The sequence below is a fragment of the Odontesthes bonariensis genome, chromosome 1 (genome assembly GCF_027942865.1).
Source record: "Odontesthes bonariensis isolate fOdoBon6 chromosome 1, fOdoBon6.hap1, whole genome shotgun sequence".
Lineage (NCBI taxonomy): Eukaryota > Metazoa > Chordata > Actinopteri > Atheriniformes > Atherinopsidae > Odontesthes > Odontesthes bonariensis.
Window position 1 is genome coordinate 5,068,397 of NC_134506.1, and position 27,725 is coordinate 5,096,121.

The following is a 27,725-nucleotide window of genomic DNA, read 5'->3' on the forward strand; positions in this document are numbered from 1 at the left end:
CACTTTACACTTTCTATGTGCACAGACTCCACCTACAGCGCACATCCTGCAAGACTGGAGCTGCTCATCATTTCCGCACAGAAAGAGTACTAACGAAACATGAGAAAAAAAATACCTTTTTTTTTTGTCATTAAAGTTTTTATTTAATTATTCATACACACCTAAACAAAACATTCAAATTAGAAAACAAACACTGAGACCAACATCAACAGACAGTATATACAGCTTATAGCCCTGTACACAAAGACCTCCTGCACATACTCTTCTTTTTTTTTTTTAATTTTTTTTTTTTTTTTTACATTTTGCATTGATCAGCACCATATCTACAAATTTTCATTTTCCATACCTACAAAAAAATACCTTCCCAGGCCCTCCTAACATGTTCCTCTTCATTGTTAACTCCAGCCAACATGCGTTCATATGATGCAACTTCTGACATCATTTCCATCCACTTTTTAACATCTGGGGCGACTGTACTCTTCCATACTCTGAGGATTGTTCGGGCAACTGTGACCATTCCAACTTTTAAAATCTCTCTTTCATATTTAGGATTCCTGTTTGGTCCCCTAACACAGTTTTGGTGATACAGGTACTGCCACAATACTTTCTCCCAAAACGGGTACACTAGTTTACATCCCCAAATCACATGTAAAAAACTCCCTATCTCACTCTGACATTTCCAACATAAATTATTTCCTATTAAGCCCATTTGATGTAGCTTTGAAGGAGTAAAATAAAATCTATGAATTATCTTATACTGAAAAAATACCATCTTTAAGTGCAAGAGGTTTTGGCCAATTTCCTGTAAGCAGGTTCGCTGCAGAGGGGTTTAAACTGTGGAGGAAGAGCTCTGACAGAAAAACCAACAAAAGCAAAGGTCCAAAGTTATATTACAGAGATTAAAATTCTATTTTAACTAAACATACTGTCCTGTTGTGTACATACATTATTCATTGATTTATTCTTCAAATTAGATTTTCCTTTTCATTCTAGTAAGCTTATTAAACCATCTACTGTTTTATTGATTGATTATTTTTTCAAGTAACATTTCTTAAAACATCTTGTTTTCACAGCAGAAGTTCCAGCTCATGTCTTGAGATTGCTGATTTGATCTGAGAAATCCAAAAATTTTGGAATGTTCAAATTAATTTGATAAAAAAAAATGTAATAAAAACCCCTCAATGAAATACATTTATTATAAGAATAATTGAACCCATTCATAATTAAATAGCAAACTGAGACTGCACCAGTTATCTCATAGAACAAATTAACAGTTTAATCAGTTTTACCTGAAAATGTGATTTGTTTTAAAATATATACTTTTTACTTTGTTGCCCATAACTGGGATAGTCAAAAATACAATTTGATGAAGCATATTGCATTTTATTTTCTGCAAGAACTGTTTATTACATATCTAACCAAATTAAGTCGTAAGACAATCTTTATCATTTGCTTGTGGGAACTTGGTTAATAGTATCATCCATACCAACACAGTAAAATACTGTGATGAAATGTGATGCACTCTTTATGAAAATAAGAAAATAATAACATCATGTGCCACAATCTGCTGCCAAATTATTCAACCCGAACATACTTTAGTTTAGATCAAGTTCATCACCCACCTCATTTTTAATCACAAGCAAAATGTTCTAAAAAAACCAAAACAAGTTAATCTGTGATCACCTCTGTTGACCTTTCATCTACTGTTATAATCGCGTAGTAATTCATCCACACTTTTTCTGCTGTAAATAGGTTAGCATGCCTAATCTCAGTATCTGATTATTGAGCCACTGGCAGGACTGACTCTTCTTCAGGATAAATTATAAGATGGCCTGAAGAAAAAATGGCCGCTGGAGCCATATAGAAGCTCAGGGCACACAGGGGACAAAGTTATGTGAAAGTTATGTTAAAGTGATGTAAATAACACAATCAACTTTATCGTCAGGAGGATTTATGAAGAGAAAAAAATCATTTATATCAATAACATACTTTGACAGGCTTTCATGGTACTGATAGAAAAAAATAGGCAAACTGGGCATTATGTATGTAAGATTTATATGAAATACAATTCTACGGTATGAATGTTTGCACATCCTGATTATCTTGATAAAGCATCACTATCAATTCAAATTAACAATATAGGATCTAATTAATCATGTAACAATGATATATTACCATATAACTAATATGTAATGCGTTTACTATGCCACAGGAGGTTTGACTACCACAACAGTGGTATGATCTGGATCAGAATTTCAAAACAGCTTATAGAGAGGAGTCACAAGCAAGGTTCAGAGGTCCAACAGTGACAATGCAGTTCACATAAGGATGCCCTATTGGGATCCTTTGGTAATTCACTGTAGGGACTAATGCTTTGTAGTGTCAAGTACTACTATTTTATCTAAAATTTCATTGAGGTAGACCAAATATTATGCGTAGTCCCTGAGTGTAATTGAGATGGTTTTTCACACTGAAGACCTCTGGCCCCTATTGCTTTGGGGTATTTGTTGCCATTTGGGACACCTGTGGAAACGGAAATAAAAAGCAGAAACACCTCTTAAAGATTTGAATTTCAATAACTATTGTTTAAGGCTTTACTGTTAGTTCTTTTTTGTCTCTGTTATTGGCTTGTTTCTGTAAGATTTTGCATGACTACCTGTCTAGTATGGAAATGAGGGGAAATTCACTGATCACCTGGTTGTCGATGCAGCGGAACTGCCAGGTCCAGCGCGTGTTGTAGAGGAAAGGTCGGAGATCAAAACGGTTGTCATCAGGACTATAGCTCTCCGCGTGGTAGGACGGCGTCACCGTGGTCATCTTATGGCGATTCACTGAGTACATCCTGAAGAAGTGTTTAACCTTCTGAGCCACCTTAAAAAAGACAGCAGTTTATTTGCAACTCGAACTGCAGCTCACAGGCATCCAGGATGCAATCACGAGCCATTTTTACACACACACTGGAGTCCTGAATTCTTCTGGAGAGGTTACAGAGCGTTGGCATGTGAGAACACAAATGTCTGCAACATTTGCTCTGGACTTCTTACATAGATTTTGCACCTGGCAAAAACTAATCCCAGATCATCAGCAGGTTCAGTTATATCTATATGTTGTTGTCTACATTTCTATCAAAGAAAATGTTGCCTTTCATGGAACTTCACCAAACTGTATCACGTTGCTGTTGCAATAAGCCAAACAGATGCAGGCTTGTATTAGTGAGTCTTGGTGGAAAAAATATCCAAAAGTCAATTCAGAAATTCATTAGAGTTCTGGCCCAACTATTAATACCACATTATTTCTCCAATGCAGGAACACTGTGTGACGGAGCTTACTGACCTCCGTGGGCGAGAGGATATCCTTCCACATGTGAATGAGTTTACAGAACATACTGAAGGGGCCACACTTTGAAATCTTTCTCAGTCGTCCAATCACTGATAATTCAGAGTAGGTCATCCCCATGTCAGCCTGTGGAGGAAGGAGTAGTAGTTAGAGGCACAAACAAGAAAAGTGTAATGTTTAATTGAACAACTAATTCCAGGAGTCTTTCAGGATCAGTGATCTATGTAACATGCTGCTCACAGAGTTTGGACCCTATATAAGAGAACCCTAACAAAACAAAAGAAAATCAAGACACCAGAGGATAAATATTCCTGATCCAAAATATGATTTAAAGTGATCCAAACAAATGTAAAACAAAAGTTAAAATCATAACTATTTACGAGCAACTGCTACACATTTCAACCATAATCTCTGTGTGCATTAAATCTACTCCAATATAAATCAGTTTGCTGCTGGTGACCAAAGAGGTGTAGTATTAAGTTTAAAGTTGTTTGGATGCATCTCATAGTTTGGCTAAAAGTTGTTTGATGTTACATTTTCCCGGCGACCATTTGCTTGCTTGTGAGGTGTTGAGGAAACTTTGAGGAAAAAGAAATTGTAGCTACTCTCAGCACCACAAATGAACTCTTAATGTGAAGGAAACACTACAGTTAAATGTGGGCACAGCTTTAAAAACTACCCGTTGGTTATGTCGAAGCAAGGCTAGTTTTCTTTTGATTACTTAAGACCTTCCTTTGTTAGGGTTAGCTCTGCTTTGTTCTAAGCCTGTCTAAATGGAGTTGTGTTTTCAACAGCAGCAGCAAAAAGACATACATACACAGACATATATACATAAGGCTTTTTCGGGCACAAGGGGCTGGCCATATGCCTATGGCCATGTTTAGAGGGCACCTCAGGTTTTAAAGGGTAAAAAGCGTGCCACTGGGAAGCATCACAAGAGATAATGAAGTGCTCATGTGCCCTGGAATATAAAACATAAAGGCTCCACAACAACTCATCAAACCAGCGTGAGCTTTGTGAGTGGGATTACATTTTTCTCTGGCCATTACATCCTCATCATTTAAAATGCATACATAACAGCTACGAACAGGATATCTTTAATAAACAGGGAATAAGGCTGACATCATATCCAAAGAGGAGGACTGCATGCACAAGATGCGTTGCTGCAACAGCACATTGGGGTTTCTGTAGTACAGTGTGATAACGGACTAGTTCTTTAAAGCTGCCGTCGGCAGGTTTTCAAAATTCCGAGTCTAAAGTCAGAAAATTCAAACTGATACAACTTTCAGGTCCCTCCCCCAACCTCTAACCAAGCTCCAAACCACCCCCCCAAACCCCTCCCCCTCTGTGGACGAGGTTGTGCACGTGAGTTCACACCAGTGTGCGCGCACACAAGCTGGGGCAGACTCATGCTCAGCAGCGTGTGCACAAGCTGTGATTGACAGGTAGCGATTCCTCCACCCTAACGTGATTGGTTAAAAACAGCCAGGAGCGCTGGATTTTTGCAAGCACGATTACAGGCTTTAGAGGGAGTTACAGAATTTGGGATTTTTCCTAAACAGCCTATTTAATATTCCACTTCCAGAATCCCATGACAGTTCAAGCTAATATGACTAAAAAAAAGTTGCCGACGGCAGCTTTAATCTAACATTACCCTGTTTGAAGGCATGCTACAGCAATATATGATGGCAAGGAGGTTTATATAGTATTTGCATTGAGTATATATACTTGAGTTATATAGTTGAGGAAAACTGCTACTTTAACTTCTGAAATAGAAATATTTTCCTAAAAATCGCTAATCTCACAGGTTACTAATGTCAGACTATTAATGTCACGATCATGCTTGGCTGTGTTGTTGTTGTGGTTTCTGGGCCTTAGGCGGGGCTGAGCAGGTTTCCAGGAAGTTCAGGGCGGAGTCTGGATTGCTCCTGCCTTCACACGACTACTTTCTCGCCTGAAAATGTTTCAAATGTTGCTAAAGTTTACAGAGTTTAGAGCTTAAGGGAAATCAGCTTCAGGCCGGCTGATTTCGTCTCGGGCAGGAGCGAAATGCATCGTGGGTAAACGCTCTGCATACTGTCTGATCGATCAGTATGCCGTATGCAGAATGGAAGTATGCAGTTTGCAAGTATGAAGTATGCGGTTTCGAACACAGCCACAGTCTCAAGGAGCTGCAGGAGCAACCAGCCTTCGCCAGATTGTCTCACTTCACCGGTGGGAATTAGGCTGACTCCTGTGTTCCATAGAGAGTTATTTTGTAGTACTTACCTTGCCTTCTTGTTTTTCCTATATTCTCCTTCCAATCTGGATTCCCACCTGGACCTAGTATAAACTAATCATTACCTTTGTCTGCATACCTTTATATCCTCATTAGTAAGTCACTTTGGATAAAAGCGTCTGCTAAATACATCAACATAAACATAAATATAGGCCATTCTGCCTCTGTGCAGAAAATGTGAGAAAAATACTACTTTCTCCCTAAGTTATGTATATTGTCAAAAAGAATCCTCATCTTTGGTGTAAAAGTGTCCAAGTAGGTTAGCTGTCTGAACGGCCTTTTTTAATGCAAGTTGGTTAAGATTTTTAGGAATATTTTCATGTCTTACCTCATCTGTCTGTGACACCTGCCCATCTGTCAGCGGCTCCAGCTCAGCTGTTGGTGGAGCAGTCAGGATGCTGCAGAGAAAACCAAAACCAGCCACAAACTGAAATCCACACAAGATGCTTCATTTTTAATACATGTTAATACATCATATACATATGATCTTTTTTGGCTGAGGAATAAATATACTGCAACAAAATTCTGCTTAAACTCTGGTATCTGTGTTCACAAGACCAGCAGATAGATTCTCCACATTACCCACTGTCAGCTGACCTTACCCTCTTAGAGCTGGGAGCTGGAACTGCTCTGCACAGTAAAGCAGGAAGCCTTTCAGGTCTGTCTTGCTGATGCCTCCTATGGGGTTGATGTCAGCACTAGAGCAGTCGTATTTGGTGAAATATCCTGTGAGGCTGAACAGCAAAAGTGGCTGAATTAGAGAAAAGTTAATCATTAATTTTTCTCCACAAAGACAGAATTTGTGTCAAAACAAATACATTATTCTTTCTGTTAGTGTGACTACATCAAGGTTTTGTGTCATTTTGTCAGCGAACACAACACTTATTATGGTTGCTTTAGGCAGGTATTCATCAAAATAAGTAGTTTTTCACAATTAGTCATCGTATGTACATGTAGCAATTTTTCAAGTGGTGCTGATGTTAAAATCTGCTTTTCCCTCCATAAACAAGTTCACTGATTCAATTTCGTTTTAGTTATCTCTCAAGAATCAAATCACAGCCCCTGGGAAATTGGCTAAACAAGTCCATGAAACAAGTCTGCACCAGTCATAATTAAAGTTACGTATTTTTCTGGTTTAAAAGTGTTAAAACTATTTGTATATCTTTCCTTGTTGCACACTCAAATAGTAAAAACAAGATCTGCTCAGAGTAGACTTACAACATAATAGCATTTTGCTATACAATGTTACAATAAGGCTCATTTTAAATGCAAGTAAATGCAGTATATAGGTTGCAAAAGTAGAATAGAATAGAAAAATACTTTATTTATTCCCCAATGGGGGAAATTCAAATTAGTCAAGTAGCTCAAAAAAATAAATAATAATATTTACAATGATTGTATAGTAACAACAACAATAATTTTACCAATTCTAATAAAAATACTACTACTAACTAATAATAATAATAAATGACTAAATAAATAAATAAAAAATGTCTGTCACTGGACAGACAATCTTTACACGCACATGCGTTGCAGTTGTGTTCCCGGTCAATATTTAATAAAGAGAGCGGCACCTCCTCACTGAAGCAAGCGAGTGAGTGCAGCGCACCGAGTTCAGAGCAACATGTTTCCTGTGTGTTTCTTATACAAGTGAGTGAGTTTATTACGTTTGGGAGGGATATGTACATCAGCTGAGCCGTCGGGAGAGAGTTCCCGGACAGCAAGAGAGACAACCGCTGCTGGAGAGCAAACCGGTCATTTATAGGATTTTATTTTAAAATACCTGTTCTGTATTTATCTGAAACAGTTGTATAGTGTCACATGTCATGTTCAACTCTGACAAAAAATAAATATTAAATTAAAAATTAACCTTCTGATATCATCAAATCTCAATTAAGAGTAACAGGGAACATTTAAAATTTACAAAATAGTGATTTGTTTTATATCGTCATATATATATCGATATAAAAAAAAATATATAAATATATATATATCGTGATATGACTTTTTCCCATATCGCCCAGCCCTAATACATACATACATATACATATATATATATATATATATATATTTATACACACACACACACACACACACACACACACACATTACCCCTGCTAATGAACGAAAAAAAACACAATGGTCACTGAAATAACTTGAAACTGATAAAAGATACCATGAAATATCAAATTTATACGGTAGCTATGGTAATACCGGTAATACCTCTCATCAACATTAGCAGAGCCCAGCACCAGCAATCCACCAGGTTTACCGCAGGCCCACAAACTCAGCTGGGCAAACAGATAGGCCAAGACCATCCTGACCCGGGCCTATTGGCAATGAAAATAAAAAGTTTTAGAAAATCTCCAGGGGACTCTTATTTCACATTATTCCTTTGTCCCTAACCAAAACCCTAACTATAAAAACTACATGCATTACCTTAACCTTGCCCAAATTCTAACCCCAACTCTGAAACCGTTGAAAAGTTTTCTACACTATGTTGACCTCAACAGGAAGCAATGCAAAAAAAAGTCTATGAAACTCCTAAGTGGGCAAAGTTGTCAGCATCGATATGAACACTGTGGTTAAACTGTGAGAGCATGCTTATCAACTGAAAAGAGATAACAAGAGATCGAGAATAAGAAGTGTTAAACCAAGAGTGAGAAAGATGGCAAAGAAATGGTCAAAATGAACGGACAATGATGATGATAAAAGGAGCAGAAAGAATGTGTGAGGGAGGAGGACCTGCACATTTTGCAGAGCCAGGTTTTCTCTGTGGCTTCCTCTGTTGGCACGAAACTGAGGCCATCGCCCTGTTACAGCCGAGAAGATACCCAAAATGCCTTTCACTGCCATGTCTATGTTGATATTCATATGTGTGCTGCAACAGACACATAATACACAATAATCAAACACCTTTTTTAATGATAATTCTCTGTCGTACTTGCTTGAATCTTTTAATTATCTTTGTATAAGGACTTATTTTACTATGACTCTTCAGCTGCTCCTGAATTTTTAATACAAGGATTTGGGAGTTTAAAATGTTTCACAGTGATACATCAATCAGTATTATCATCATTATTCTAATACCTGCCAATTTGATTGGCCAGGTCTCTGGCCCTGTTGTGTGTATCCTCAGAGGAATTTTCACTGGCCATGTAGCAAGTGGTGAAGATGCGCCCACACAGTTCCTTTGGGTGCTGTGGATGGTAAGAGTCATCCCCAACCACCCTACGAATATCCTTCAATACTTGACTGTCTGCAAGATGGAGAAAGATGAACAGAAGATTGGGGGGGGATAAGAACAGTAAACTGTTTTTTCTGAGTTACATCCAGTCATTGTCATTTCTGACAAAGAGGAAAGTGTCATTCAAGAACAAGATGTAACGTCTGTGTGAGGTAAGCACATGCTCACTAAATGTAAGGCTTTTAGAAATGTGGAAGATAACCTATGTTCTTTTGTACACAGTTTATACACGGTCCTCTTGGCATTGCAATTTTCATCAGACAGGAGAAAATATTGATCTCATGAATTGACAACATTCAGTGGAATGAATGCTGAAGAATATTTTTAAAATTTTTTAATGAATCATACTCACTGCCATCCTCTACAGCCTGGCAGAGCAGCACACACATAGAATGAACAATGCAGGCAGTGGATGAACTATCGACACCGCCACTGAGAGGCAACAAGAAGCCAGCCTGGAACACAAATCCGGACCATCACAGTTTGCAAAGTCAAGAACTAATTGCAAAATTATCTTTATTACTGGGGTGCTTAATTATCTAAAAAAAAACATTTTCTCACAGAGTGTGTTCATCCTCACCTGTCCACTTCTCCTCAGGTAGTCCCAGAGCCAACAGGCTGGCCCTAGACTGAACAACACAGGTGTCAACAACTGCAAGAACTCTGCAGAGAGGGTAAAAACTTTATTTCCTCAAATTTATGTATATCATACCTTATCTCTTCCTCTGGTGTGAGGAAGAGCCACTTTATAGGTTGGTGGGTAGGGAGGAAGATATCATCATCACTGGATAAAGAGAAGTCGACTTTGATCCTGTGACAAGGTTTGGGTTCACTTTCCTACAACAGAGCAGTTTGACCCAAAGAGACAAACTGACAGTTGTTAAAGTTCTACTACACTCAACCAATAAGCAAATTGCACAACCATCTGCAACATCTACAAAAAGGCTAAAAGCTTATGTCCTTGGTACTTGAGCATTTGAAGTTGTGCTGCAGTTCACCTTACACATGTCCAACTCTGACATTGGTCCTCACCATTTAGTTTGCTTGATGATTCTTTACCAGCTAACAGCTTAATCTGTCTTGTGTTTGGTGACATTTAGGCAGCATTCCATTGGAGTCAATACTGAGTAGCTGCATAACTGCAGCTTTTTGGTACAAGCTGCAAAAGACTTGACCTGTTTTTGTCACTTGGGGGCAGGAGGTTTGACTTTAAACACTTCATCTGACATAGACCTTGTTATAGCTTATTTTATATTCATAACATATTTTGCCTTTGTACAATTCATCAAGCAAAAATTAAACAAAATAATTATTTCAAAGGAATGTTTTATGTCATCCCAATTAATGGATCATTTACCATTGCCTCACCTTTTAGTTTACACCACTACCTCAGGGAAACATCTGGCTGCTAAATGATCAACTGCACTCACAAGCTAGTCTTCTAAGATTCAAAGCGTTTCTACTGAAACAAGGTTAACAACGACACTGAGACCAATGTAAAACACGAAGTATGGGCTGTAAAATCAAAGCAATGAAACAAAGTTAAAAGGATCTGTATAGCTCTGGAGAATGCTGTCGATTCTCTGCTTATTAACTATGATAAATCACAGTCATTTGATTCATTTTGAACATAAATATGTTGATACATTCATCTTTAATATCTTTAATATTGTCACCAAATTGTGTTCAAGAGTTGTAGTAGCATATAATTTAATATAATGTTACTACACAGTTTGTTTTTCAATTTGACTTGGTCTTTGACAGCGTTCTCCAATTGTACTGGCACAGGAATTGAAATGAGCCTGATTTAGCACTCAAAAATTGGTTCATGCTTTAACTCTGAACTTGCTCACAGTTCTGTAAAAGCAAAGACATGACATCCTGATTCACACCCACAACTGTCAGTGTCATTAGTTGTAGTGTTTGGCATACAAATGTCACAATTGCCATCTTCAGCTAGGGTCAACAAAGATATAAAGCATGTACAATGAATGTATACAATTATATTACACTTCCAATATGTTTGTGCAAGGTGAGATGGGGCTGCAGACTAGACATATCATAATAATATTTGTCTTTTTATTGATAAAGATATGAGCACTGAAGATTAGGGCTGACAAGCGAGACAACTGCAAAAATAAATCAAAATGATACTCGTTTCAGCCAAATATCTATTAGTATCAGGACATCTCAAACGTGCAGTATTTGCTTTTGGTACATTAACCAGAACTAGTGATTACAGTTTCTTGAGTATTTTTTTCTTTTTCTTTTTTAATGTTAGTCTGCTTTCTAGTTTAGGAGTCATCTAAACTGTGTGTGTGTGTGTGTGTGTGTGTGTGTGTGTGTGTGTGTGTGTGTGTGTGCCCACTTATCTCACCATGTGTGGCTGGCATAGTTCTCCTCTGTAACTGCGCACATCCTCAAGATCCAGAGTGGCTGTAATCACTTCCTACAACACACACAAACACAAATCAGTACGGCTCTTTTGTGCTGGCACTCAGTGGGGTTACATGGCACTGAAAGGATCGGATTATTGGCTAAATTACATAAGAATGAGTTGCTCCTTATTTGAGCAAGGGGAATTCTCCTTGGATATATGGTGGTGAATGAATCGGATCAGAGGCACAAAGCGTGTCATACCCCGGTACGATAGGTGGAGCTGTACCCATTTCAACTATTGCTAATAGAGCCACTTCCTGTTGACCGCTTCACCACCAACAACAACAACAACAACAACAACAACAACAACAAACTCAAGCATTTGAGAAAACATGCGAATGAAGAGCAAGATGAAGCTACGTCCCTCTACATTTCGTCTGTGATGAGCTGCTTGTTGCACAAACGCGATGCACAACAGCGCATTCTCCATCGCGTTGTTTGTTTCTTTCCAACGGCGACAACAACAGTAATATCGTCTCTTCCGACTTCCGGTTTCATGATCCCGGGAAAAAATCTCGAGCATGCGCAGAACGCAACGTCTAATTCACCACGTGCTTCACCGTCTACAAGCACGTTTAATTTGACTTTAAACCGAGTTATCTCGGGGTCTTAATCCGATCACGAGTAATCCGATCTGATCCAATTTCTTGTCAGACTAAGGTGTATACATGCACTTAATAACTCAATCTTATTGTAATTTAGCCAATTATCCGATCCTTTCAGTGCCATGTAACCCCACTGACTGTTTTCACAAGAACGCCGTCTCATTCTTTAACTTCCAAGCAGCACCACCTCATGGACCAGCAAACACTGCACAGCTGCTCCAGTAAACACAGCAATGGTTGTTTGAAGTCTAAGCCTACAATAATACCACCATATATCTATCATTCAGGATTTTCAACTACACAGAGGCATATTTGCTGAATCGTACTGATATATGTGTGCTTCATTTCATACTTACCACATCTTTAAGGGAGAATTGTGCTCCCTGTGCTACAACATCTCCATTGATGGCCACCATGGAGCAACCATCGTAGTACACACGGTCTCCATCACAGCCCCTCTGGTTGGCATACAGGTAGATACCGCCACTCTGAAACACCAGCAATACACCAAGTGTAGCAGAGTTTAAATCATTTTCAACCAATTGGATATTTTATACAGTGAAAGGAAAACAGGATACTATTGCCCCTTTTCCACCGAACATTTTTGTACCTATACAGCTCTACACGGTCCCACTCTACCCTGATTGGGAGCTTTTCCACCGCGGGTTGAAGGTGGGACCCGTTACAATTTTTAGCCCCGGCAAGTACCTGCTTGGGTGGGTCTAGTCGGTACTAAAACGTCACATGATCCGTGCTGTCCACTGATTGGTCAGGTGAAATTACGTCATACACGCAACGAAGCTCGGGGAGCTTTAAATAATCACCCGCCATGTATGAAAACACACCTGCGAGAGCAACAGAGAGTAAACAGAATTGCGAAGATGGAAGACCAGAGAAAGAAAGCCAACCCATGGACCATGAGCGAGGTGCAGACCTTTCTGTGTGTGGTGGCCGAGGACCGCATACAGAAGGAACTGGACGGAGCGACACGAAATGAGAAGGTGTTCCAGCCAAGCTGATGGCTAACCATGGCTATCACCGCAATTCTCAGCAGTGCCGAGACAAGCTGAAGAGCGATTACCGGCAGGTAAAGGACCACAACAGCCGGAGTGGGTCAAACCGAAAGACATGGAAGTGGTTCGACCAAATGGACGGCATTTATGGTCACCACCCGGCGAACAGCGTGGATTCGGCGACATCTTTGTTGGAGGCGATGGAAAATGGTAAGTGTTGTTCTTATCCCTTTGGTGCAACGCGTATATCTTAACAAATGCAGGTTTTATTTCGTAACAAATACATGTTCAGTCTTTAACTTGTGTAAAAAGTTACACAGGTGTCTCATGTAAGTTGTTCAGAGTGAGCTAGCAAACAACGCTGTTTTGAAAGGCTAGCAGTGTCTCACCTATGCGGTTACGAGTATGCGTTTCGTATGTTCACACTTTTTATTTTTTTCCCCTCAAGACTCGGTTTGTGCAACCGATGAGTGTTCGGTTGCTGAGGTCAGCGAAGATCCTCCAATCCCGCAGGCTTCAGAACTGACACTGGCATCGCAATCTGCAGCTGAGGCAACAGCTGCTATCTGCATTCCACCGGCACCAACACTGGCGTCGACGCCTGTATCTGAGACAACTCCTGCTGTTTACTTTTGTACTGTCTTTTTTAATAAAGAGCTTGGTTTAACTAAACAATATGGATTGTCAACTGCATTACACATTACACTCCATCGTTGTGTTTACTTTTGACTAACCGCAGCGTGACACTTTGTTGTCACCTGAAACCGACGTCACGTTAGTGGTGAACGGGTCGACTCCGCCCACTTCCAGGCCACAGTTTGGGTGGAAAAGGAAATGTTACTGGTGCCGTGTCGTGTGGTGTAGTGTCGGGCTATATCGAATCGAGTAGAGTAGGGCTAGCTTGGCGGTGGAAAAGGGGCATTAGATGTTACTATTCCCTACATATATGATACGACACTGGACCCTGGTGCTCTCCGCTTTGCATTATTAGTGTATAGGAAGATGGGTGACAAATTAAACATGAAGTGTGTTCTTGAGTTTTAAAAAATGATATATACTCAATTACAATTTTCATGAATATTTTTAATTTTTTTCCATACTTTCCATCCTAGTCGGGATGGAATGGTACGGCCGCCAGTTCAGCACTGAGCCAACAGAGAGACACACAAGACAAACAGCCATGCACACTCACTCCTTGGGTCAATTTAGAATTCCCAATTGACCTAACATGCATGTTTTTGGACTGTGGGAAGAAATTGCTTTACCAGGAGAGAATTCATGTAATTTCTCATACAGTGCAAAATCATTTTGGTGATATAAAAATTCTATAAAAAATAAATAAATAGTCCAAATTGGGGAAATGAAACAAACAAATAAAAAAAAAAGTGATGTGTCCCCTTTGCTATGAAACCCCTAAACAGGATCTGGTGCGACCAAATGTTTAAGGGATTCCACTGAAAGCATACCTTCATGGTGGCTGACTTGATCAGGTTGACTCTTTGGTCAGCTTTGCGAAGCTCATGGTGGCTCGCAGATGAATTAGTAAAGATTTCAACCCCATCCAGCCCCATCTGAATATGGGGGCTGAGGAAAAAACACAAAACAACATTCAGTCTTTCAAAGCCAAAACTATCTCCAATAATATGTGTATGTGACTTTTATATAGGGCTGAATTGCTCCAATGTACCTGCTGGGGTTCCAGAGCTCTGCACAGATTTCCGTGCCAATGCAGGTGTCCTTTGTGGACAGAACGCAGTCACCAAATGGGACTGTTTCCTGAGGAACACAAAGGAAAAACAGTGTTAAGATAAAAGGTCTGAAGCCTCTCAAGTTTGATCCATAAGAACGAATCATAGATGACAATCTTTCAATGGTCTAGCTTTAAAGGCATCATATAATGAGCAATGAAAAATAAAATTATTTCATCATCAGTCTATTCTAAAAACATTGCCAAACACAATCTGTTTTTTTAAAGCAAGTGTTTTTACCTGGCCTGTGATCTCCTGGATCATTCTGGGCAGGAAATACTCTTCCACCTGCCTTATAAAAACACACAAAGTGAATCTTCATTTTAGGAACAGTTGAGTTGAGCTACAGTTACGGCTCAACTGAGCCACTTAACTTGACAACTGTCCTTATAACAGTTAATATGAAGGTGAAAGGAATCAAGCTTTTGGCTAAAGTATTTCTAATGCTACAATGCTGTGGACTGAGTGAGAAATGCTTGAGGTATTCTGTCGCTTGTAACTTTCTTGGTACATGTAAGTTTCAATTCACTTCAACTAAATTCAGTTTTAATTACATAGCCCCAATTCTATAACAAATGTCAACTCAAGGCGCTTTAAAGATACAGCCAATTTCAAGTCAAATTACAATACAATTCAATCATAATCCAGTCAATTCCAATTCGATAAATTTCAAATTGGTCAAATTCCTACAAATGTAAATGTAAATGTATTTTATTTATACAGTCCTTTACAGACAATCCTTACGATGTACCAAAGTGCTTTACAGCAGGTAATAAATAAAGAGAAGAATAAGTAAAAATTAATAAAAACAATAAAAGAACAGTGAAAGCAATAAAATACAACAAAATCAAATAAGATAAAACTGTCATCATACTACTGGGTATTAAAAGCCATCCGAAATAAGTAGGTTTTTAGCCTAGATTTGAAGAAAGCCAATTACAAAGCCAATTTTAAAAATAAGTTGCCTCGCTAAAGCAACAGAATGCAGCAAAACTTCTCTTCAATCCAATCCCCCATCCTGAGCATGCACAAGGCAACGGTGGAAAGGAAGAAACTCTCTTTTAACAGGAAGAAACCTCTTGCAGAACCAGACTCAGGAAGGGTGGCCATCCATCTCGACCGGTGTTATCTGAGAACTGCATGTCAGCCAGGAATTGCATGCGCAGCTAAATAAACCCATTGTTTATGTCGCTCATTGCAACGATTTATGAGACGTATTACGGGTCATAGTTGTTTGCAGGTTTTCTTCATGGTCGTTATAGTATGTTATCTGAAGTCTGTGGTTACAAACACTTAGAGCTATTCCACTGAGAGAAGCAGTCTATGTATGCTTCATCTGGACCTTTGCAAAGTCTAACTCTTTTTCTGTGCTCTGTGTTTTGTTTTTATGGCACAACATTTAACACACTAAAGAAAAATCCCTATGCCATGGAATATCTGCTGAATATACCTGGCAAACGATGTTTACGTTCCTGTACTCACTGTGATGATGTTATGGGTAGGCTATCTACAGCATTTGGTTTCTTAAGAGAATTTATTTGGTAGTGTTGTTTTGGGTTGCCAAGATTTGCATTGCGTTTGTTAAAGCCAGTATATAAAATGCATATATGGAACTCATAATTCTAAGTCAAAACAGATCAATTATGGTGTTGGATACACAATTAGACCCTCAAATGTCTGTATTTCAACACAAGGAGGGGATGCATTTTTCGGCAGGGAGCGTCCAGAGAGCTGGCTCACCCCAAGTTACTTTCAATCGTGAATTTGTCAGTTGACAAATTGTCAAATCAGAATTCTATAAAAGCAGAGAGACAATCTGGAAATGCTTTAGGTGACATTGAGATGACAAAGTCTTAAAGGATAAGACCGGTTTTTTGACATTGGGCCCTTGATTTCACATTATAACATGATGTTCTACTCACCCCTGCTTGTTGTTGGTCATTTGGAGCTGTTCCGAAGATATTCGCAAGGCGTCTGGCTGCTCTCTTGAGATATTCGGCCATGAAACGGTTTCCTATGGGCAAGCTTATACAGGCACAAACTATGCTGTTTATAATTTATTAATTACTGTACACTAGCACTGATAACGTGGAGGTGCGTCGCTTACTTAAAAAAATCCGGGTTACTAATTTTGAATTTTAGCCGAATGAATAAATAGGCAGCAGGTCTGTGGGCTGTATGTGGCAGTAGCACCACCAGGAAGTCAGTAACACCCACTTTACGACAAAAAAATCAAAATTACAGTAACCCGGATTTTTTTAAGTAAGCGACGCACCTCCACGTTATCAGTGCTAGTGTACAGTAATTAATAAATTATAAACAGCATAGTTTGTGCCTGTATAAGCTTGCCCATAGGAAACCGTTTCATGGCCGAATATCTCAAGAGAGCAGCCAGACGCCTCGCGAATATCTTCGGAACAGCTCCAAATGTTCAACAACAAGCAGGGGTGAGTAGAACATCATGTTATAATGTGAAATCAAGGGCCCAATGTCAAAAAACCGGTCTTATCCTTTAAGGTTTGATTTTCAATCACAATTTCTGTTATGTTGCGAAACAGACAAATATGTGATCAAGAGCTAGCCTGGGAAATCCCATGCTGCTTTGCGCTCGATTTCATTCTCACTGCAAAGTCAGCCTGGAAACCACCGCCCTTATTTTTGCCAGAGTTTGGGAACCAATCACAGAACGGGGGGGGGGGGGGCGCGCAGCAAGACGATGACGACGTATATGGCTACACCGAAGCTTGTAGAGTGTTAATCCAACATGACAGCGGACACAACGTTACCGTTCAATGCAGCCTTAGAAAGTGTTTCGGAGTAGATTCACCCTGGGGTCATTTGAACCGTGACATCCAGCCAAGTAGCCCACCCGAAGTTTTTCCGATCTTGGCTGAACATCAGCTGAGTTACAGAGTTATCCCGAATAGCTTCGTACAAGCGCTAACGGACCCTGGCAGTATCTCCAAAATTACCACACTAAAATCACATGTCATGACACCAAACTTCTACAGTAGTACAAATATGGTCTGTACTCACAAAACGATGCATTTGGAAGTTTGATCATAGTCCAGGAGTTTATTATTATCATCAACACAAGCCTGATAGCTTCTCTGCAGCTAAAGCTGCGTCGACGTCACTTCAGAGAGCTGGGAGCTTCAAAGTAAGATGAGGGTTGATCTACTACTGTAGACAACAAAGCAAGGCTGCTCAATTTCTCCATTGATAAAATAAATTCACAACTCTACAACATAAAAATTCATGTAAAATATAGCATATAGGCCTACTTTGTTGTTAATTTAAGTAGCTTAGAGCGCAAGTTTACTTTTATTTTACTTTTTTTTCTTCTTCCTCGTCGAATTTCTGTCGTCATCTGGTATAAGTGATACAATTGGCTATTAATCGCGCGCAAAGCAGCATGGGAAGAACCTGACGTCATTTGATAGACATTCGTAGCGCCCAATAAACGGCTCCAGGCATTCGTAAACCACGCCTCAAATACGAGAAAATGCACACCTAGTTCCCAGACCACCATCTCATCGAGATTGTGGACGCGTCAGCCAGGCTAATCAAGAGCAGCTTTAATGGGAAATTAGTTGTATTCATATCAAACTTGTGCAAAAAGATGCAACTTTGGAGCATGCACAAGGCACCCAGGCTCATTTGTGACTAGTTGGGTAGAAGTAATTTGATTCCTCAGCTGTATCTGGGGATGTTCGTCAAAATTTTAGAAGTCTGTTTTTGTGTGATTTCATTCAGACTAAGATGTCTGCATGCATTTTCAAAAGTCCAATTTTAGGCAGACTATCATAATAATTTGTTTCCTTATAGTGTCATATAAAGATGTTTAGTATTAGTTAAAAAAATTTAAAAAACTTTCATATTTGAAAGTGCATATCAATAAGAACAGAAAATGAGCTACTATGGCGTTAATAGCAGTAACCATAGTATGGTTGCCAGGTAACATCACTGTCCTTATCCCGAATCAAAGTTCAATGCACTGATGATGACCGTAACAGCAAAAAATTTATACAAGTCAACTTGGCAGTTTTATTTGAGTGTTTTTCTGAACAGGACACAACATGACGTTGATGCCACACCTCATCTGTTGTGGGAAAGCTTGTCTGAACCTGTCAATTTATGTAATTATGTATTATGTATTTATGTAATATGCAACTCATCACATAATAATGTATTATTTGGCTCTGGAGGAAGTTGCAGCTTGTGAAAATTAACCTAAAGATGTCATTGATGTCCCGCGACCCGACCGACGGATTCAGCGGTATAGAAAATGGATGGATGGATGGATGTCATTGATGTCGTCGTTACTTCAAGTGTTGGAACACACAGAGTTTGTTACCGACTAGCATGTTACTTTGCTGAATTCATACTTTACCATGAAACCAAATGTTCCTACAGACTGAGTAAAGGGAGTGATGGATAACTGAATCCATATGAATCCATACAAATGAAGCCATACAAACTTGCAGGCAGGTCAGGGCTTTCAAGACCAATGACCAAAGTCATCAACATATACATACACATCAAACATGCTGATTTGTTGAGACCTAGCTTTCTGTTAGAAGAAATTAAAACAAACTCACATTCGCAAAATACTTTAAATAGCTAAGATAAAAAAAAAACGCCACATTGTAAAAACACCTTAATTCACAAGTATATTGAGAAGCATTTCTAGCTTTTTGAAAGAGAGCCAGTTACTGCCCAAGTCATCCAGACTGATGTTATCCAGATGCATGTTAGTTTATGCTGTTTTTAGCAACTGATCATGGTGATATCAGCTATAAAGTTGGCATATTTTGACTCCTGCTACACAGAGTTCTAATGTCTATTGCAGTTCCCCAACTTACTGGAAAAAGACAGATTACTGGAGAACGCTTTCTGCTCATAGCGTGAAAAAGTTTGTCTGATTTAGTGTCTTCAGAAAACTAATGTTGTAAACTGGATGAAACAACTTCATTTATGACAAAGGAAATTATGCCATGTGTAAAATTCATTACAAATGAAGTAAGAAAATGGAACTTGAAATGCTAATATGTGCAATTACTAAGTAAATTTGTGAAAAACAATAAGAAGGGCTTGTTATGATCCACCTTAACTTGTTCCAAGGTGAGAACCAGCGCATTTCTCTGTAGTTTCCATAGTTGGCCATCAGCATCTTAGGTCTGATCAACAGTATCTTTCTGCAGGATGGAAGAAAAATGCAGAGACAAAAAAAAAGCTTTAGCTGAATATGAAAAAAATATATATGTCGTTCAAAAGTTCAGACAAGCATACTGAACGCACCTGTTGAGGAACAAGATTCGACAGTTGTAGCGCACATTGTGGTGCATAATGGGCCTTAGGGGAACAGAAAACATAAGTCAAATGTGACACAAAGTAAGTGTACACAATAATCTCATGGTTACACAGAGGACATTCGCAGAAAACTCAGAAATGTGAGGGTCAGAAATGCAAGCGTCTCAAGCTTCCTCAAAGAGACAACCAGTCACTGTAAATCAAACAACTCAAAATAATCTAAAAAAAAGTCTGTACTACAATCTTCTACCTTTCATGATTCATGGTATGAAACCAAAACTTTCAAATGTTCAATTAACCCCTATTGCCACAGAGACTTGTCTAAGTATCTCACTGTGTGCAGAGCTTTAAAGAAGGCCTTGCTGGGCTATATACTGGTCCTAAACAAGTCTGACTATTTGAAGGTGACACTTACATTCCAATGTCACAGATGATGTCCTGGGTAATGGGAGATTCAAGAAGGGTCTTTAAGACCTGAAAGCTGTGGAGCAATGTGTCCGACTCATAGAAGTGGTCTGCACAGCCGTACCCACTGTCAAATGTTGAGGATTAAAGAAGAGATTTTAGCTGAGTCAAGTACAGTACAGTAAAACTGAAACCTGCTGAAAACTAATCCACAAAGCACTGACGTGTTTAACTGTTATTAGTATAGCATTTACAGGGATGGTAGCTTGGAATAAGCATGATTTGACAAAGAAAATGTACATTATAGGGAACATTTAAAAAAGGAGCATTCAGATTACGACACATATTAGGAGACATATCAAACTTAAACAAGAATCTGAGATGGTTTTCATACCATATCTCCAGCTCTGGACCCAGTCTATATTTGGCTCCATGAGCCTTAGAAATCTCAATACCTGCAGATAAACAGACAGACAGCAGACAATACAGTATTATTGTTTTGTGATGGTAAAAAGAAGAAGTAAATAAAATGGGGTGGTCCCATGGCTGGTGGTGGAAGAAGCTCCTTTATTCAAACAGGATCTCAAAAGATCTACTGTAGGACTTCCACATAGTTAGGACATTGACAAAAATAGGAAAACAGCAAACAGAGAAGCCTCTTGATGTTTATTTTGTAGCATAAATGAGTTTAAGGTTGATATCAATAATGAGCTGTGGAAAAGTGTCCAGAGTATCTTTTTAATCTGGTGTAATAATTAAACGTTGTATTGATTGAATTATCTGAGCAAGTTGCAGGTACTTTACACAATAAACTCATAATATTCTGCATTTTTACACATCTAGCAGACAGCTAATGTCTGGTTTTAATCATCAGATTTTTTTCCTGATACAAATATTTATACAGAGGTATGTTGAAAAGAGAAAATGAGGGAGTCATTGTTTATTACATTTCCAGCCATGTATTTCCCTGACGAGCAGCTCACCTTGAAAGTGGTGCTCGACTCCACACCACCAACTGAGTATTCTGTTATATGTGCTACAGACAGTGTAATGAGTAATGTTCATGAAGCCACTCGGAGGACAAACTGCATGCTAACATAATTTCTAAATTACATCTTTGACTGCATTATGTTCTGTCATAAAACAGAAAGTTTTGATACAAGTAGATAAATATATGTATACCCAGAAAAACCACACTAGGTCAATACTGGATAACCTTATGAGTTGGGGCTCAACACCAATAGCAGGCCATATAATTGGGCAAGTTTCTATCAACCAGCGGGCCAGATACAACTCACTGGCAGCGCCGGTATACGGTAACAGATTGGTCTGTATCCTAGCTTCGAGCACCCCCAAAACAGTCTGCAGAATACAAACTTGATTTCTGATGTACATATTAGTGATGCTCCGATCAGCATTTTTTGGACCGATCACCGATCACCAAAATCATGATCTGCCCGATTGCCGATCACTGCCGATCACAGAAGGAATCGGACATTTCCATGCCTTTCATCTAGCAGAGAGCGCACCATTTATAGAAATTAAACCGCCAGAGGTAGCTGGGGACATGTAAAACATGAATCTGGTGGAGTTTGCAGAAAACAATTGTTTTTTTTATTTTCTATTAATATTTTAATCTGCCCATATACACCATTCATTGGGTATGATTTCCACATCAGATTATTAAACAATGATGCAGTGAAATGACTTGAAAATCACCACAGAGGTAGCTGGGGACATGTAGAACAAGAATCTTGTGGAGTCGGCAGAGAACATTTTGATTTGGTTCTAAATGAAGTTTTCAAATCTGACTATGCAGAAATTAGTTTGATTCTGAATATGCTTCAATAATTTTGTTCTATCATTTTGTTTTAATCATTAAAAAGAATGTAGTAAAAAAAACAACCAAGTAATGACAGGTATTCCAACAAATGAAATATCAACTTCGATATAGATTTCTGAGTTTACGGGGTGCACTTGAATGCACCATAAATCCGCTCGCACGCTTTACCGTACAACGCGATGTAAACGGGCACTAGATTTTCAAGTGTAGCTAGCGCGACCGTGCCTCTCCGAAGCGCAGATGGCGTGACCGCAGTAAGTTTCACATCTTTCTGACACACTTTGAAGAAATTCCAGACAGGAGAAGTCATGTTGTCGAGATGCACTGTAGAGGTTTTGCCTGTTCGGTTCTGTACACACGTCACGTACCACATTAGAAAGTGGTCGCTAGTAATTTACGTCAAAAAAAAAAAAAAAAAAAGCTAGTAATTTACGTCACGTGATCGGTTTTTTGATCGGCATATTTTTCCGATCACCGATCAGGCTATTTTTGGGCATTATCGGCCGATCATGATCGGCAGCCGATCGATCGGAGCATCACTAGTACATATTGAAGAAAAGTTAAAGGTAAAACCAACACAAAGCCTTTTAGTATTATGTTGGCTTATCACATGCTGCCAGAACATCTTAAACTTGCCCTTTACTAATTGCCCAATTCTCTGAAACTCTTATCGAGGGATGAAACATTCTTTCAAGAAATATTTCCTCATTTGGTGTTTTGATGAGGAGGACCGATGACATCTGTCCAAAATCTCCTATAAGTGTTAAAATGGGTTGATGTGTGGTGACTGTAATGGCCATAACGCATCATTCATCATACTCAAATCATCCAATAACCACTCATGTCTTACTGGTGGGCGAGTGAACTCTCAGTGCTGAGCCAAACCACTCTTTTTCAGATAATGTCTGATCACAGGATAAAAGTGATTGATCCCAACAATTAAGAGCTAATTTACACCTAATAAGCTAAGTAGCTCTTTACTGTACCAGCAAACATCCATCCATCCCTTTTCTATACCCACACTGCAAATTATTTGGTTCTTACCAAGAAAAAAAACCTTACATTTAGAAGTGCTAGATATTTTTTCTTGTTTTAAGAATTAATTTCTTATTTTAAGTCTTCAACTTAACAGTATAATCTTATATCAAGCAAAACTTTACTTTTTTGTCTCAAACAGGCAGGGAATCATAAAATGAGACAATTAACACTTAAAATAAGATGTATTACGTTTCTCCTCCAAAGTCTCATCAAAATAAATCTTGTTTTAAGATTCAATAACAAACTCAACATGCTTGATTCACACAGAAAATATCTGAAAACACACTTTATTCCTTGGATTTTAAGCATATGACAAATGTTTGTTCACAAAACTGCCTTTGTTAAATCTAGAAACAAGACTCCTACAATCTTAATTTAAGAAATCTTGCCAAGTCGAATTATCTTGCTGCATGGACAGATTTTTTCACTTGTTTTGAGTACCTTTTCCCTTAGTTTTAGTGTTTATTATCTTGTTTGAAGACCCCTATTTTTTGCAGTGCACTTAATCCTGGAGCCTATCCCAGCTTTCATTGGGCGAGAGGCAGGGTACACCCTGGACAGGTCGCCAGGTCCTATAGGGTCAATTTAGAGTCACCAATTAACCTGACATAGCCTAGCCTACATGTTTTTGTAGCTGGAGTACCGGAGAGAACCCACGCACACACAGAGAGAACATGCAAACTCCACACAGAAAGGGATTTGAACCAGGAACCCTCTTACTGTGAGGCGCTAACCACCCTGCAGCCTGTAGCCTACCGGTGTTATGCCGAGAAGTGCATCCTCATTCGCGGGAGCGTTTCAGGTGTGGATTATTACATTTATCCAATAAACTTACAGTGATAATATTGAGCTGACGATGGTGTTTCATTCGTTCATCTTTTTTTTCATGTGGATTAATAATACATGTACACTTGTGATAATCCGACAATTGCACATTTTATAGCATCTCTTTCACCTATTATTATATTATTGTGCAAATATTCCAAAGGCCGTGTCTAACACTTTTTTTAAATATATATATATATCTGTTAATTCAATCAGGTAAACAAATGATAATGTCGTTATATCATTCCATTCTCTCTTTAAAGCAGGGGACCATCAGGGGATGCATTTTTCGGCAAAGGTCTGCCGAAGTATGCTTCGGCATACACTTTTCGGCATAACACCAGCAAACAGCTTCATAAAACCACGGGATCACTTTACTTAAGTTTGTCCTTTAATTTATCCCAAATATGCGCACTATTGTCCCATCTTTCATGCTGCCCTGAGGTTCATCACTAACTGTAGGGCTCTAACCCATCACTGTGAACTACATGCCAGAGTACAATGGCCTGCACTGGCTACCAGGAGACTCACTCACTGGTACACTTTTATATACAAGGCAATACTTGGACTACTGCCACCCTACATCTGCAGCCTAATCACAGTAAGGAACATTGGCTCTTATGGTCTGCGTTCCAATGACCATTTGCTACTCTCTGTCCCCTGTTTTCATACAGAACAGGGAAAAAGGGCCTTTGCTTTTTCTGCTCCTACCTCATGGAACAATTTACAAAAGGATTTTAAATTAACGGAACTGATTCCATTGAGCGATTTTAATTCCAGGATGAAAACACTTGAGACTGAGTCCCTTGTCTGTAATTGATTTGTTATTGTTTTACTTGATTTGTTATTTTAATGCAACGGAAATTTTAATTTTGTAACTTGTGCTGCCACTTGGCCAGGACGCCCTTGTAAAAGAGATTTTTAATCTCAACGGGTCTATTTTCCTGGTAAAATAAAGGTTAAAAAAATAAATAAATAAATAAAATAAACCAACTAAAAGAACATTTTTATTGGATTTTGACACGTAACAGCAAATTAGCACTCTTTGTTGGTGTTTTGTGGTTTTATCTGTTGATAGTCGCAATAAAGTGACAGTCAATTAGCCTATTCCTCAATTTGTAGAGTAACAAAGACCTCGTCAAAGCACACAAAAATTGTTCTTGAATAGTACACATTAGGTGTGGGATGACTGTCGCTTTGTGTGTTACGTTTCTGTTGTTAAAGATCCATGGCATGCTTTTACATGGCTGCAACAAGCATGTTCACTCAGTGGCGGTCCGACACTGATTTACGCCCCGGGCGAAACTCGGTGCTGGCGCCCCCAACCCCCCTACTGCTCACAGAGAGATGTTGCACTTCACTGTCCGTTGTGGTGGGAGCATCAGTGTAGTGTAGTGTTAGGTTAGCAGACTGACTTGTCATTATTTCCTTCTCCGTTTTCACCCGTTTGGTCCATTACCACCTGCAATACTGTGCTGGCTCATTCTGTCTTCTTCACTTTTCCATTAATACTATTATTGATACCACGTTCGTCGCCCTCTGGCACGTAGAAACTCCTCCAATATCAATAAAATACTTTTTTTTTTTTTGGATCGGTTTTTATTTTTATTTTTTTTCACCCCCCCGCGATGCCGTGGGCGCCTGCCCGGTCGGCCCGCCTCTAGGACCGCCCCTGTGTTCACTGCATGTGGCTCGGCCTGTTGTGCAAAGCATGCAACTTTAGGTACAGCCGCACGACGTGGTTTTCTAAAAGCCATGTTTACTCTATCGTCTTACACATTGTGTTCATGATTTATTTTTTTTTAAAGGGGAAATCAGAGTCACAGTTTGCATCAGTCACAGCGTAAATGGTCGATAAAAAAAAAAAAAGTTCTACTCACTCCTCAGTATTCTCTCCGAGTTGCCTTCAAAGTCCAGAGCCCACTGATTCAACGAGCATGTCGCAACACTCACTTTTCGGCCCATTTCCTGGTTATACTGAATGCAGTGAGCAGGTCATATGAACAATACCAGATAATGGGAATGATGTGGCGTCTGTACGCTTTGTGTGAACTCTGTAAACACACATTTACCTGTCTGACCGCTGCTGTAGAGCTGACCGACGGAACGCGACTGCTCCGACACTTCTTCTGTTGGCCTTCCTGTCCTTCGAGCAATTTCACGTCTCTCGGTGTGTTGCTGCCCTCATCTGCAATATGGACTCACTACCAAAAACTACCGAAGCCTTAAGTATGGAAGTTTTTCTGTGCCATCAGTTTGAATACCAATTTCTAATATTGAATTTTTACAGCATCAAAATCAGAATTTGAATTTGAAAAACCAACAGTGGAAAAAAAAAATTCTGTGGAAAAAAATTCAACTTCAAAAAATTCAGTGGAAAAAAATTCAGTAGAAAAAAATTCAACTTCAAAAAATTCAGTGGAAAAAAAATCAACTTCAAAAAATTCAGTGGAAAAAGAACCAGACTCAACATCCGGAAGCAATCGATCCATGTCTCAATTCATCAGATCAGCTCAATAGATATTGAGTAATATCTATTACTCAATTTTATGAACACAAATGGCAAATAAAGTAAACTCACTCACCGAAGCACCATCACCCGCGTTGGTGGACATGGCTGATCTGTCCAATGGAGCGTAACTTGATTGGCTGCCGTTGGATGAATTGAGACAGGGATCGATTGCTTCTCCCTGTTTACCCGGATGTTGAGTCTGCTTCTTTTTCCACTGAATTTTTTTAAGTTGATTTTTTTTCCACTGAATTTTTTGAAGTTGAATTTTTTTCTACTGAATTTTTTTCCACTGAATTTTTTGAAGCTGAATTTTTTTCCACAGAATTTTTTGAAGTAAAATTTTTTTCCCACTGAATTTTTTTAAGTTGAATTTTTTTCCACTGAATTTTTTTTTTCCACTGTTGGTTTTTCAAATTCAAATTCTGATTTTGATGCTGTAAAAATTCGATATTAGAAATTCGTATTCAAACTCTGATGGCACAGAAAAACTTCCATACTTTAGTAACTGAAAAGCCATAGATGTCTGCTCTATTATACCACCCGTGATTGATTCATGTAATTCTATCGAATTGTGCATTCACTGTCATCAGTTTCATTTTGATATTTTCTTGGTTCGAGCTGAACAGATTTACTCAGATACATCCTAAAGTAGTTAGTGGTAAATAAATAGTGGAAGTGGCTCAAACTTCCATCGCTCAGTTGTTGCTCCTTGCTTTTAGAGGGTTTACTGAATGTGGGAGCCTATCGTAGCTGACACTGTACAGTTGCTCTTTCAAGAAATATTTTATCTCCTGAAATGTCATTCACTTAAATTCAATTAATCACAATCCATATCCAATCACTATAGAAGTTTAATCTTTGGGCTTAAATTTGTCTCAAACATAACTGCAAATGCACAGAGGGTGATCTACAAATATGAACCCTTGAGTTGAGTGTTTTACTATCCACAAATTCAAATTTCCTATTTGTAACGTGTGTTGGTTTTTACATATATGTGTATTTGTAAATATATAATTTTCCATTTGTAAAACAAAAAGTCATTCATAAAACTGAAAATTCTGTTTGTGAATCGTGACTCAGCATTTGTGAATCACCCAATAACACGTTCGTATTTTTGAGACAT

The 27,725-nt window shown here is 38.8% G+C and overlaps 1 protein-coding gene across 2 annotated transcripts; it reads right to left on the minus strand.

Annotated features, from left to right (window-relative positions):
* Positions 1-122: 122 nt before the first annotated feature.
* Positions 123-26,283, minus strand: nadsyn1 (NAD synthetase 1). Of its 2 annotated transcripts, none has more exons than XM_075465640.1 (22): positions 26,163-26,283; positions 25,971-26,058; positions 20,779-20,839; positions 20,395-20,511; positions 19,968-20,021; positions 19,775-19,864; positions 14,907-14,958; positions 14,606-14,694; positions 14,385-14,502; positions 12,262-12,393; positions 11,239-11,310; positions 9,574-9,698; positions 9,442-9,490; positions 9,214-9,316; positions 8,705-8,873; positions 8,360-8,495; positions 7,838-7,944; positions 6,217-6,348; positions 5,943-6,012; positions 3,334-3,462; positions 2,695-2,871; positions 123-2,523 (listed from the first exon to the last, which is right to left on the minus strand). In XM_075465640.1, exons 2-22 carry the CDS (start codon positions 26,053-26,055, stop codon positions 2,488-2,490), a joined length of 2,103 nt encoding a protein of 700 aa, XP_075321755.1. In that variant the 5' UTR covers positions 26,056-26,058; positions 26,163-26,283; the 3' UTR covers positions 123-2,487. The 2 variants fall into 2 exon arrangements, with proteins under 2 accessions (XP_075321755.1, XP_075321667.1); XM_075465552.1 differs by having other exon boundaries at positions 25,971-26,067.
* Between the last annotated feature and the right edge of the window lie 1,442 nt (positions 26,284-27,725).